We start from the raw sequence: 13866 nt of genomic DNA, 5'->3' as shown, positions 1-13866 counted from the left end.
GCGCGGGCAGCGCGGCGGGGCGGGCGCGGGCGGGGCGGCGTGGGCGGGGCGGGCGCGGGCAGGCCCCCGGCGGCCTCTCCCTCATTCGACCTCGGCGAAGATGGCGGCGGCGGTGCGAGCCATCGGCAGCCTCGGCCGCCTCCCGGCCGCCGCCAGGGCCGGCCCGACGCGGCACACCCCGCCCCGCGGTGAGCGAGGGGACGGCGGGGAGGGCGTGCGGTGTCCCCCGCGTGAGGGGAGCACCGGGGGATGGGGGCAGTCAGGAGTAAGGGACGGAGATAACGGAGGGGCACGGAGGGGACACTGAGGGAAGGGGAGCGCTGACGGGCATGGGGACAGCGAGGGGGCACTGAAGGCTCGGGCAGTGAGGACTGGCGTGGGATGGGGCCCGCTGAGGAGTGAGTTTTGGGGGGACGGTGAGGAGGCACTGAGAGGTGAGGGCAGAGGGGCGCTGAGAGCTGGGGAAACAGGGCAGTAAATGGGCGGGGGTCGGGATGGTGTTGAGGGGGTGAGGAACAGGGGATCCCAGAGAGCATTTCCTGGTGCTGGGGCAGGGGTTGGGGGTGTCCGGGTGTCCCGAAGGGCTCCTCGGGTGCTGTGGCCGTGAGGGCTGTGAGGAGCTCCCAGGGAAGGGGCTGTGAGGACTGGGACAGGGACAGGAGATCCCCGGGGCAGCTGTGGGGTGGAAGGTGTCCCTACGTGAGAGATTTGCCCCCATGGCCTGGGAGTCACCCGGGGGATCCCTGGCAGGTCCCCAAGATCTGCCCCCATGTCCTGGGGTCTCTGGGGGTTGTGTGTCCCTGTGGGGGACATCCTGCCGTGCCAGTCCTTGCACAGGGACACACTGTGGGAACCTGTGTGCCAGTCCTTGCACACTGTGGGAACCTCTGAGCAGTTCTGGGGGGTCCCTGTGACCTGGCACTGAGGCGGGGGGACACTCCCTCCGGTCAGGATGGTCCCTGCACGTGAGCTGAGCCGCAGGGAGAGAGTGTCCTTGTGCCCTGACACGTGTGCCTGTCCCAGTGCCCCGAGAGCCTGCTTGGAAAGGAGAGGGTGTCCCCGTGCCCTTGGCAGTCTGGATCCTGTGGCTGCCTTCCAGACAGGCAGGGGGATCCATGGGAAGGGGGGATCCCTGTCATCCCTGTGACCCTGTAATCCCATTTGTCTGGGGGAGGGTGGCTGCAGGTGCTCCATGATCCCTCAGCTGGGAGAACTGGGATTGTTCACGCTGGACGGAGAAGGATCCAGGGAGCAGGAGAGGCCCTGAAGGGGCTCCAGGAGAGCTGCAGAGGGACTGGGGACAAGGCATGGAGGGGCAGCACACAGGGAATGGCTCCCAGTGCCAGAGGGCAGAGCAGGATGGGATATTGGGAATGAGGAATTGTGCCCTGGCAGGGTGGGCACGCCCTGGCACAGGATGCCCACCCTGGATCCCTGGCAGTGCCCAAGGCCAGGTTGGACACTGGGACACTCTGGGACAGTGGGAGGTGTCCTTGCCATGGCAGGGGTGGCACTGGGTGAACTTTATTGTTCCTTCCCACCTAAACCATCTTGGGATGCAGTGATTCCATGATTTTCTGTGGGGCATCTCCCTTGCCAGCTCGGGCAGGGCTGTGGCTCTCTCCTGCCTCTTCACAGAGCTGCACTGGTGCTTCCTGGCTACCAAGGCAGGGAGTCCCCAGGAGCCCTGGGAAAGCCAAAGGGCCTGGCTGGGAAGCTCTGGAAACCTCACATCTGAGCACTTTGAAGGGCTTCAGAGTCTGGGGTTGATGTTCACCCAAAATCTAGCTGTGTTTCATTTAAACCCAGAAGCTGGGCTTGGTTCAGAGCTGGACTCTGTGCTCTGAGAGCTCTTTTCCAACTATTTCATGGTTCTGGGATTGTGATGAGCAATTCCATGGCTCTGGGATTGTGATGAGCAATCCCACGGTTCTGGGATTGTGATGAGTAATCCCATGGCTCTGGGATTGTGATGAGCAATCCCATGGTTCTGGGATGATGGTGAGCAATCCCATGGTTCTGGGATCCTGGTGAGCAATCCCATGGTTCTGGGATCATGGTGAGCAATCCCATGGTTCTGGGATCCTGGTGAGCAATCCCATGGTTCTGGGATCATGGTGAAGAATCCCATGGTTCTGGAGTCATGATGAGCAGTTCCATGGCTCTGGGATGATGGCGTGCAGCTCCATGGCTCTGGGACCAGGGTGAGCAGTTCCATGGTTCTGGGATCATGGTGAACAATCCCATGGTTCTGGGATCCTGGTGAGCAGTTCCATCATTCTGGGATCATGGTGAGCAGTTCCATCCTTCTGGGATCATGATGAGCAATCCCATAGTTCTGGGACCATGGTGAACAATCCCATGGCTCTGGGATCATGGTGAACAATCCCATGGCTCTGGGATCATGATGAGCAATCCCATAGTTCTGGGATCATGATGAGCAATCCCATAGTTCTGGGATCATGGTGAACAATCCCATAGTTCTGGGATCATGGTGAGCAATCCCATGGCTCTGGGATCATGATGAGCAATCCCATAGTTCTGGGATCATGATGAGCAATCCCATAGTTCTGGGATCATGGTGAACAATCCCATGGCTCTGGGATCACAGCTGTGTTACATGCAGCCTTGGAGCAGGTCTGTACGTGACAGAGTGCTGCAATCCCTGAGGAGGAGACTTGTGGCAACTCCAGGGAGTTCTCAGGCTGCTGCTGGTTGGAATTCTTGTTCTAACTGGTAAAGCTCTGCACAACAAACAGCCCTGGAGCTGCTGTGAGGACGCTGTCCCTGTTCATAATGAGTGAATGCCCTCGTTCTGCCTTGCAAAACATTTGGGAAGTGGATGCAAAGCTCGGGGGCAGCCCAAAGGCAGGGAGCAGTCAGGAGCCAGCTGAGCTCCAGGGCTGGCTGTACCTGCTGGGCCACATCCCTGTGCCACCAGGTTCCCAGGGAGGCTTGGGAAGCTCAGTCTGCCAGGAGCTCCCCATCTCACAGCTCACAGCTCCGTGCTCAGGTGGCCTGAGCTTCGTCCTCTCCATCCTGCTGGGGTTTGGGGTGCTCCAGGACTGCAAAAAGGAATTTCCCTGAGCCATGGAGGCTGTTCCCAGTACGAGCCGCGTGCCACGTCCCGGTGAGTGGAAGGGTGGGAAGTGCTGGGCAGGGAGGCAGCTGAGGCAGGAACAGGGAGAGGAGAAAGTGGCAAGGAGCAGGCTGGGCTGTGGGGTGGCTGTGGTCCATTCTCTGGTGCATCCAAAGTCCTCAGGAGGTGTTGGTGTCCTGGTGCTGGACAGTCTTTGAGCTAAGAAGTGAGATGGAACTGATTTTCAGGGCTTTAACTCTGGAATCAATGATGGGACATTCACTGAGGCTGGGCTTCTGCTTCCTGCAGCATTTTGGAGGAATTTTTCTGGCTCTGGTTTTGGCTCATTCCCATTGCAGTGCTGAAGGGATCAACACCTAAAGCAGATGTGCAGGGACCAGGACAAGGAGCTGCTTTTGCTTCCTGCAAAAGATGTTTTCCACAAATTTGCTGGAGTTAAAATAAACCATTGTCAGGCTACAGAAACCTCACTCCAGTGTTCACAGCTGGTGCACTGCTGACAGCACCTCTCCCAAAGGAGTTTATACTCAAGGGGAGTGAGATTTGTGCAGTCATGCCCTTGGTTTATTTTTTTTCCTACTTCATCTCTTCTGTTTTGTGAGAATGGGAAGGCAGAGTGGAATTGAAGGGTGAAGGTTTTCATGGAAGGAATCTGTTTGGGAGCTGGTATGGAAAAGGAAAGCCATGTAAAGAACAATAAAACTGGGATCCCAGACTGGTTTGGCTGGGAGGGATCTTAAAGCTCATCTTGTTCCACACCCCTGCCATGGGCAGGGACACCTTCCACTATCCCAGCTTGCTGCAAGATTGAATTAATTAATTCAGGGAGACAGTTTAACCCTTGCTTTCTCTTTAAAGAGGCTGCATGGCTTTTATTGGGTTGAAATATTGCTGTTTAGGTGCATGGTGTTCTGCTGGGCAGCCTCTCTCACCAGAGGAATTGTTGTCAGCCCACACTTGGTTTGTGGGAATTGAATGTTGGTGTTTTTTTCAGGAGTACACAAAGAGTTTAGGGAAATTATTGCTGGGTGGAGCTATCACATGTGGGTATTAAATATTGCTGAGGAGCTTTGGAGTGGGAACTGGTTGACTCTTTGTTTATAAAATGCTGCTGTGGGCACATGACACACACACAGGCACCCCAGATCTGTTTGCTGGGACAGCCTGACACTGAATTTCCATCCCCACGGCATCACAGTGCATATCCTGGGCTCAGGAATGGGAGCAAAGGTCAGTCCCTACTGCCAGCACCCCGGACAAGGTGGAATGGAGGCCAAAGTGCAGCCCTGAGCCCTTGTCACGGGGCTGTGGCAGGGGGGGACACCTGTTGGGGAGGCACAGTTTGCAGTTTGTTCTGCTGGTGTTGTTTTATTCTCCCTGCTGGGAGTGGGAATGTTCCATTCCTGAAGGCTTTATCAGTGTGAGCAGAGCCCTCCCCTGGCTAATTGTGCTGTGTGTTGGCTGGTGGATAGATCCATGTGGAAGTTACACTTTTGCTGGAATTCAGGCTTAAAGCAGCTTTGGCAGGGACTCAGCCTGGATCTGAGTTTGGGGATCCTCAGGGTCAAGATCAAGGTTGCTTGGAGAGATCGTGGGGCCAAACACAATTTCTGAGCAGAAAAAGGAGATTTAGGAGTCAGAAACTTGTGTTCATTTGTGGTCTGAGGTTTGTGAGGGATCTGGAAGATGTGTTTGTGTGCTTTGCATGTCATTAGTGGAGGTGGATCCAAGAACTGGAGAGGGACCCTGGACAAGGCTCTGGAGGGACAGGACAAGGGAGAATGGCTCCTCACCTGCAGAGCTGCCCCAGCCCTGGGCATTCCAACAGCACAAGGACCTGGAGCTGCTGCAGAGAGCCCAGAGGAGCCCCAGAGCCAGGCTGGGAGAGCTGGGAGTGCTCACCTGGAGAGGAGAAGGATCCAGGGAGAGCTCAGAGCCCCTGGCAGGGCCTGAAGGGGCTCCAGGAGAGCTGCAGAGGGACTGGGGACAAGGGATGGAGGGACAGGAGCCAGGGAATGGCTCCCAGTGCCAGAGGGCAGGGCTGGATGGGATATTGGGAATGAGGAATTGTTCCCTGTGAGGGTGGGCAGGCCCTGGCACAGGGTGCCCACCCTGGATCCCTGGCAGTGCCCAAGGCCAGGCTGGATGGGACTTGGAGCCACCTGGAACAATCAAAGGTGTCCCTGCCATGGCAGGGGTGGCACTGGATGGGCTTTAAGATCCCTCCCACCCAAACCAATCTGTGATTCTGAATATTTTGTTGATAGATAGAGCCAAGAATAAATATTTTGTGAGCCCATTGTGCCCCCTGGGAGTTGTGTGGTCACCTCGGACTGGCCCCATTTGCTGGCACCAGAGTGGTGGTCAGTTGTGTTTTCTTTGCAGGGAATCCACCTTGAAGCTCCCCAAAGTGCAGGACAGTCCCTGGTTTAGCACAGGAAGAGGTTGGAATGGGGATGATCAAGGCCAAACTCCCTGTGCCACCTGCTCCATCCCCTGCCAGCTGCTTGGGAGGAGGGATTTCATTTTTCTGCTCTCAGCTGGGCACTGCAGAGTGGGATCTGTGCTGGAAGGTCACTGCTGGACTCTGGTGGGACACAGATCAGGCTGTGAGGGAGGGACTGGCTCGTGCCCAGGGTTTCCAAAATCTGTCCTTGGCAGTCCAGGGCAGCTGGGAGAGGCTGAGGCTGCTGAGAATTCCTTTAACACCTGTGCCATCTTTTCCTCAGGTTATGCCTGCCGTAACATCTCCGCCTCCAGTGCCCTCCAGAGTAAGTGTGAAGCTTTTCTATAAATGCATTTTTTCCCTTCAAATGCCTGGAGCAGGAGCTGAGCCCCCCCTGTGTTTGCTTGCAGACAGAACCCACGTCAGCTGTGATATCAAAGGGGATGTTGCTGTCGTGCGCTTCAACACACCAAATTCCAAGGTACTGAAAATTCCCATTTAGGGCTAAGAGCTTCCCCGACCTGCAGCCTTACAGAGTTGGGAGCAAAGGAGAAGTAGGAAAAGAAAATTTGGGGATTTTGATCAGACATCTGGAGATGCCTCTTGGAGTACTTTGTGTGTGCTAAGCTAATTTGTCTCTTTCCCAGGCACAAGGTCTTGTTAAACTCTAAATCTTAAGGAAAACTTTAAAAAAATTAAATCTTGCCTAGTTCTTGTATTCAAGTCAGTTAAAGAATGTGTCCCTACTTCAGTAATTTGGAATCCATAAGTGCTTTTGATTCTATTATCATGAACACAGTATAAATAGAAGCTAATTGTCATTTTTAGGTCAATACAGCTGCAGTTGTTCAGGTGTCAGGAGGCAGGAAGTCTGTAAATGACATCTAAGGAACACATCTGAAAATGCATTTTGGAGTCTCATAACCTGTAGTGAATTTCAGGTGTCATCTCACAGATGGAAATGCTCTGTATGAACAATGATAGAGCTTGCAATAAAAACCTGGTTTTTAAAGCGAAGCAGCTGAGCTGCTCTGATGGTATACAAGATATAAAGATTGAACTGCTGATGCTGTGAAAAATCTTGTATTAATTGTAGCAGACCAGAGGAGGGTTTTTATACCTCCTTTCATTTGAGGAGCAGCAGCAGTCTCAGGTTTGAAATATTCCATTTTATGTGAGGATTTGGTGGTACCTAAAGAACCCAGGCTGGGTTTGTTCTGCTTTTTGCAGCCTTTCAGTAAAGCTGGAGGGCTGTTGTCAGCCTGGTCTGGAGAAGGTGTCCCTGCTCATTGCAGGGGGTTGGATGAGATGACCTTGAAAGGTCCCTTCCATCCCATACCATTCTGTGATTCTATGATTAAAAAAAAAAAAAAAAAAAACCTATTTACAAGTTCATAAAATCAATGTTTGGGGCCACTGTTAGGAAGGTTAAAGGGGAACTCCCTAATTAAAGATGACCTGCTGCAGGATTTTGTCCAGGAAGGGATTTTGTGCTAGGGTTAGGGTTAGGGTTGCACTGTCATTTTTTTGAAAAATCCCTTTGCCAAGATTTCTTCTCTTGAGAAGATGAGAAGCCTCAGCTTCTCCTGTGTTTACTGCTCTGGAATGTGGTCTGGAGATTGTTTATCTAAACATGTGAATTGTTTTAACTTAATAGCCAATCACAGCCAGCTGTGTTGAGACTCGAGTCAGTGACAAAATTTTAATTATTCATTCTTGTTAAGCCTTCTGTCTGTACCCTTCTCTTTCTTTAGTGTAGTTTTAATATAGCATTCTATGATATGATATAATAATAAATCAGCCTTCTGAGAACATAGAGTCAGATTTTCATCTCTCACCTTGTCCTGGAAACCCTCACAGACTCAGCACTAGGATTCTCATCTCTCACCTTGTCCTGGAAACCCTCTCAAACTCAGCACTAGGGCAGGGCTGAAGTAACTTGCAGCAGGTGTGGGCTCCAGGTGAGCTCCTGCTGAGCTGCTGCTGTGCCCCCAGGTGAACACCCTGTCCAAGCAGCTGAGTGCAGAGTTCACCGACGTCATGAACGAGATCTGGGCCAACGAGACCGTCAGGAGCGCCGTGCTCATCTCCTCCAAGCCAGGCTCCTTCATTGCTGGAGCGGATCTCAAGTAAGCACTGGGCTTCAGGAGCTGCTGCAGCTGTCCCTGAAACCCAGCAGTTTGTCCCTGAAACCTCCCTGGGGTGAGGCACAGGCTGGGAGTGAAATCCCCATGCTCAGAGTTGCTGAATTGAAGTGAGGATCTGAGCAAAGAGGAATGTGGCAAGTCCTTAAACCCCTCCTGGCTGTGGCATTTGGTCACTCCTTCCTGCAGCCAAGGAAACCCATCCTGGCTCTGGGCTGGGCATTGTCCTTGGGCACCACAAGAGGGGATAATTCACATGCAGGACTCGTTTGAGCTGGGTTGGAGTGCCTGGCAGCCTTCCAGCCTGGCCCCTGCTTTGGGCAGGGTTTGGCACTCTGCCCTGTGCTGAGCAGCTTCCCAGCTCCCTGGGTAACTTTTCCAGGGTGTGGGATGATCCTGTGGGTGCCCACTGGGACCTGGAATGCCATTGGCTCCTACTGCTGACACTGACAGGGCAGAATAATTGTTTAAAGACTTTAAAAGCCAGAATGTTCTGAGGAAAGAAGGTAAATTAAAAATAGATGCTCCAAATCTGTGTTACATTTTTGGCTGGCTTTGTCCAGGGACAGAGACTCACTCCCTGTTCAGGAGGGAAGGAGGTGAGCAGAGCAATGGCCAGGCTTGGTTAAGAGGGGTCTTCTCCTGGCCTCAGCACCTCCAGCATCCCAAATTACTCCTGCCTGGCAAAGGCTGTGAGCCTCCAGGAGAATAATTAGCACAGGGAGGCTCTAATTGGCAGTGTGGCATCAGAGCCATCTGCTCCTCTTAGAGTGATTCTGGGCTCTTTCCTCCACCCTTCCTGGCAAGTGCTTTGAGGCTTCCTATGACCCTTCCTCCTCTCCCAAAGGCTTCCAGAGCCCTGGCACAAGGGATCCCATTCAGGAAAACCCCGTGTCAGCATGCAGGGCCTGACCCTGCTGGGTTTAGTTAGTCTCCCTGTGTTGTCTGATCCAAAACTGGGGCCTAAACAGCTCTTGCCTGCCTGTCAGCCACTGGAGATTGTGAGAAAACAGGAACAAACTCATCAAAACCTCTCATTTTCCTGCTGTTTTGTCAAGAAAACTGACCAAAAAAATGCTTTTCCCATCCTCATCCACCTCTCTCCTCCCCCCAGCATGCTTGAAGCCTGCAAGACTGCTCAGGAAGTGACTCAGCTCTCTCAGGATGGACAGAAGATGCTGGAAAAGATTGAGCAGTCTCCAAAGCCTGTGGTTGCTGCCATCAGTGGCAGCTGCCTGGGAGGAGGGCTGGAGGTACTGGGCAGTGCTGGGGCTCCCAGCAGGAGGGGGAGCTGACACTGCTGCTTCTCTGGTTCCCCAGATGATGCAGGCAGGACTGGTACTGTGGGATGAGTTTGGGAGCTGATGAGGGCTCATTACATCATGTAAATGAGTTTGTGGCAAGTTAATGGCTTGCTTGTGCTTCAGGGCTCTGCTGCTGTGGAAAGGGAGCAAATCAAATCTGCACCTGTGTGGGCCAGGATAATATTGAGATGAGTGTCCAAGGGAAAACTGGCTGTTTGCAGCAGGCACTGGGTCTGCATCAATGCTGCTGGCAGAGTTCAGCCTGGAAATTGCTGCTTTTCAGATTAAGTGAGCCTTGTATCCCAGCAACTTCCATTCTTTGTGGGGCTGAGTGTGGGGACCCAGCCAGGCTCCACCCTGCCTGCAGCTCCACTCCAGCACCTTGGCTGCATCTTCTGCCTTGCAATCTCCATCCAGGGTTTTGTAAACAGCAAGGCTCTGCTAATTCCTGGAGCAGAGTTGTTACTAAAGCAGTGTAATCTTGGAATGGAGACTCTTCAGTTTGTGCTGATTTCTCAATACTTTTTTTACAACCACTGTGTTGACTCATCTTGGCAGTCCATGGATAAACCAGGAGTCATCTGTAGATGGGACTGTGATCTTGGTGAATTAGTGAATTAATTAAGCCCTTGATGGTCTAGGTGAGATTAAAAATCAGCTTGGGAATTTGATGATCGTCTCAGCAACCTGGGCTAATTGTGCCTATAAGCAGCCACATTTCCTAGCTCTTAAAAAACAATTCACTTCTAAGCAAGGATCAAGTGGGAAAGTTTATCCAGACAATTTTAACTTCACCCTGAGAACCATGGATCTGTTTTAAAAGAATGAATACAGCTAAAGATAAGCTAAGGATATCTGGGTATCCTGGGCTGATCCTCCAGTGTGGGCAGCAGGAAAGGGAGGATTCTGATGACCTGATGACACTCCTGCTTGCTGTCATCCCCCCAGAAACCATCAGGGAGCACAGAGGGAAATTGGGCACTTGTTGAAGGAATTGGGGCAGGGTGATGAGGAAAGCTGAGGCAGTGTGTGGGAGAGAGCTGTGTGATGGCTGCCTGGTTCTTCTTTCACAGGAAAACCTTTCCTTGTCTCTTCCATTTTAAGGTTGCCATTGCCTGTCACTACAGAGTAGCAACAAAGGACAGGAAAACAGTCCTGGGAACACCTGAAGTGTTGCTGGGTCTCCTGCCTGGAGCAGGGGGTACTCAGAGGCTGCCAAAGATGGTGAGTAAGAGGAAAACTTAACCCCATAGCCCTTTCTGCCTGGCAAACTCCCACCCTGAAATCTTCTTTCTGCCTTTTCTAGGTGGGACTTCCTGCTGCCTTTGACATGATGCTGACTGGGAGGAACATCCGTGCAGACAGAGCCAAGAAGATGGGGCTGGTTGACCAGCTGGTGGAACCACTAGGTCAGACATGGTGTTCCTCAGTTCCTTGATGTGCTGCTGCCTGTCAGGGAACCCCTCCCCTCACCAAAATACACGGAGAGGTTTTGTTCTGCTCTGCAGGGGAGCAGAAATCCCTGTTCCAACCTTACAAGCACAGGGGCCTTGAAATGTGAGGCTGCTGCAGAAGCTGAGTGAACAGGAGAGGTCAGCATGGAGGGCAGGCCTGCTGGCTCTCCTCCTTAAGCTAATTATCCAGATAAGAGCCCACATTACTCATGTGTCATGTCAGAGGACAGATTGCAGCCCCTAATGGAAGGACAATGGATGAGTGATGGCTGTGTTTCTGCAGCCTGCAGATGGTAATCCCTGCCAGGAGCTGCAGCTGCAGCCCCCATGGCTTGGGCACTCAGAATTGCCAGCTGGGGGGAGAAATTCCCTGCAAACTGCAGGATTCCAAGTGTTGCTGAATCATGTCTTGCTCCCATAGTTCTTTCACAGGGCAGCTTTCTTGGAAGGTGGAAATGGAGGAGTTTGAGGACTAAATCCTCCAGAGCCTCCCAGGAGGAGCCAGCAGCCCCTCTCAGGAGTTAGAATGGAAGCCACTGCTCCAGCTGGCACTGCCATGGAGTTGGAGGGTGCTGAGCATGGTTCCCCCAGGCACAGCATAGCCAGAACACACTGGTGGTGCTGAAGAGAATAAAGCTAATAAAAAGCTGCTGCTGCCCACCCTGAGCAGTGCCAGGGAAGCCCTGGTGTCCATGCTGTCCCACAGGCCAGTGCTCAGCTGGGTCATAGGATGGTCTGGGTTGGAAGGGACCTTAAAGCTGATCCATGCAGAGGCAGGGACACCTCCCACTGTGCCAGGGTGCTGCCAGCCCCAATGTCCAACCTGGCCCTGGGCACTGCCAGGGATCCAGGGTGGGCACCCTGTGCCAGGGCCTGCCCACCCTGCCAGAGAACAATTCCCAATTCCCAGTATTCCATCCGGCCCTGCCCTCTGGCACTGGGAGCCATTCCCTGGCTCCTGTCCCTCCATCCTTGTCCCCAGTCCCTCTGCAGCTCTCCTGGAGCCCCTTCAGGCCCAGTTTGTTCCTTGAACCCCCCAGATCTGCACCCCACAGGATTTGTGTGCTGAGAATCAGAAGCCCAGCCCGGAGCCATGGCAGGCAGCAGCACCTTGGGATGACAGGATCCCAGCTGGGTTGGGTGGGAAGGGAGCTCAGAGCTCCCCAAGTGCCACCCCTGCCATGGCAGGGACACCTGGGACTGTGCCAGGGTGTGCCAGTGTCCAGCCTGGCCTTGGGCACTGCCAGGGATGCAGGGTGGGCACCCTGTGCCAGGGCCTGCCCACCCTGCCAGGGAACAATTCCCAATTCCCAGGATCCCATCCAGCCCTGCCCTCTGGCACTGGGAGCCATTCCCTGTGTCCTGTCCCTCCATCCTTGTCCCCAGTCCCTCTCCATCCCTCCTGCCAGCTCCTCCAGGTGCTGCAGTTGGGTCACCCCAGAGCTTTCCCTTCTCCAGGCTGAACAATCCCAGTTCTCCCAGCCTTTCCTACAGCAGAGCTGCTCCATCCCTCTGATCACCTTGGTGCCTCCTCTGGGCTCTCTCCAGCAGCTCCAGGTCCTTGTGCTGCTGCCCAGGGCTGGGGCAGCTCTGCAGGTGGGCTCTCACCTGGGCACAGGGGGCACAGGGGTAGAATCCCCCCTTTCCTGCTGCCCACACTGGGGGATCAGCCCAGGATACCCAGATATCCTCAGCTTATCTTTAGCTGTATTCATTCCTCTAAAACAGATCCATGGTTCTCAGGCTGGAGTTAAAATTGCCTGGATAAACTTTCCCACTTGATTCTTGCTTAGAAGTGAATTGTTTTTTAGGAGTTACCAAATGTGGCTGTTTATAGCCACAATTAGCCCAGTTTGCTAAAAGGAAACGTGAGCTTTCTGAGGAGCTGCTGGGAATCCTGGCTCAGCCCAGAGAAGCACGTAGGAGGAACACAGAAATACAAACGACATGCAAACATTGGATGTGTTCCTTGTTATCCAAACAGCAGCCAGTGCCAGGAGGGCTCCTGTTCACTCTGTCTGTGGGGAAAGCAGCTCTGCCTGGGGTGATGCTTTAACTGACGACAGAAAGCTTGCAGGGAGACACCCACCATCAATCAGGAGGCAATTTCAGGGCATACAATCAGTTCTCCTTCAGCAGGGAGCTCTGCAGCATTCCCTGAATCCAGTTCTGGCATGTGCCATTTATAAAAGAAAGCAGATGGGAGTGCACAGCTCCTGGGTTAGGACACAGCAAAACACTGGGAATTAACTGCAGGTAAAGCAAACCCACACGTGTGGTGTCAGCCACTCGGTGTGAGTGGTTCTCACAGCTCAGACTTTGAAACAAACAGCAATTTTCTTCAGCTGGAGTATCAGAATCCAGCTCTTGTTAATGTATCCAAGCTACTGGAAATCAGGGATTGACATCTTGTAGCACATCAAGTTATCAAGCTGAAGGTCTCAGCCTGGAAGGGTGAAAAGAGAATTTGGAAGCTGGTGAAGTCTGAGCTCTGAACTCCCAGTTGCTGTTGGGTTTTTCCAGTGAATTCTCTAAAACCCCCTGGGCATTGCTGAAATGTAGATTATGCAGCAGCTCTGAGCTATATTTTGTCTGCTGCCTGTAAAATCAATTGTGTTTTGTTTGGCTTGTTTTTCCTTGGACTGGCTCTGACATTCTGCCAGGGAAACTTCCACAGGGAGCTTCCCTGAGCTGTCAGAGTGTTTGTGCTGCTTTATCTCCTCCTTGCTGAGAGACTCCCTGAGCAGGGAGCAGCTTCTGGGATCTGCTGGGTGAAAACCCACGAGTTGTTACATAGAGAGGTGAAACAAAGGGGCCACAGAGCTGCTCCAAAGGCTGGAGCCCCTCAGCTCTGGAGCCAGGCTGGGAGAGCTGGGGGAGATCACCTGGAGAAGATCCAGGGAGAGCTCAGAGTCCCCAGAGGGGCTCCAGGAGAGCTGCAGAGGGACTGGGGACAAGGCATGGAGGGACAGGAGCCAGGGAATGGCTCCCAGTGCCAGAGGGCAGGGCTGGATGGGATCTTGGGAATGAGGAATTGTGCCCTGGCAGGGTGGGAAGGAGCTGGGCTGGAATTCCCAGAGCAGCTGTGGCTGCCCCTGGAAGATCCCTGGCAGTGCCCATGGCCAGGGTGGGCATTGGGACACCCTGGGACAGTGGGAGGTGTCCCTGCCATGGCAGGGGAGGATTATATGACCTTTAACATGCCCTTCCCAAACAAAAATTTCTGAGTTTCTATGATTAAAACCTTACTGCTGAGGAGGAGAATAGTGGGAGATGAAACAGGAGGGAGTTTCTGATTTGGATTTTACCTGTCTCCTCTGTGGGGTCTGTGGGGTGTTTCCTTAGCTCTGAGGGCTCTGCAGTGTCTGGGTGTGTTTGGAGCAGTTTGGGTGAAGGTGAATGGCCCTGCCCAGCTGCA

At 53.3% G+C, this 13866-nt stretch overlaps 1 protein-coding gene across 1 annotated transcript in view; it reads left to right on the top strand.

The window, feature by feature from the left end:
• Positions 1–100: 100 nt before the first annotated feature.
• The window catches only part of HADHA (hydroxyacyl-CoA dehydrogenase trifunctional multienzyme complex subunit alpha), a 29075-nt gene continuing 15309 nt past the window's right edge, over positions 101–13866 (top strand). The window contains exons 1-7 of the mRNA XM_058021667.1: positions 101–188; positions 5830–5871; positions 5957–6027; positions 7542–7675; positions 8805–8943; positions 10099–10218; positions 10301–10403. Of these exons, the coding sequence (XP_057877650.1) occupies positions 101–188; positions 5830–5871; positions 5957–6027; positions 7542–7675; positions 8805–8943; positions 10099–10218; positions 10301–10403 (697 nt within the window). The remainder of the gene's footprint in view (positions 189–5829; positions 5872–5956; positions 6028–7541; positions 7676–8804; positions 8944–10098; positions 10219–10300; positions 10404–13866) is intronic.

This window comes from Melospiza georgiana, chromosome 3 (genome assembly GCF_028018845.1).
Source record: "Melospiza georgiana isolate bMelGeo1 chromosome 3, bMelGeo1.pri, whole genome shotgun sequence".
NCBI classification, from domain to species: domain Eukaryota; kingdom Metazoa; phylum Chordata; class Aves; order Passeriformes; family Passerellidae; genus Melospiza; species Melospiza georgiana.
Note: the sequence above shows the minus strand (reverse complement) of the source record. Positions and strands in the feature narration are given on the sequence as shown.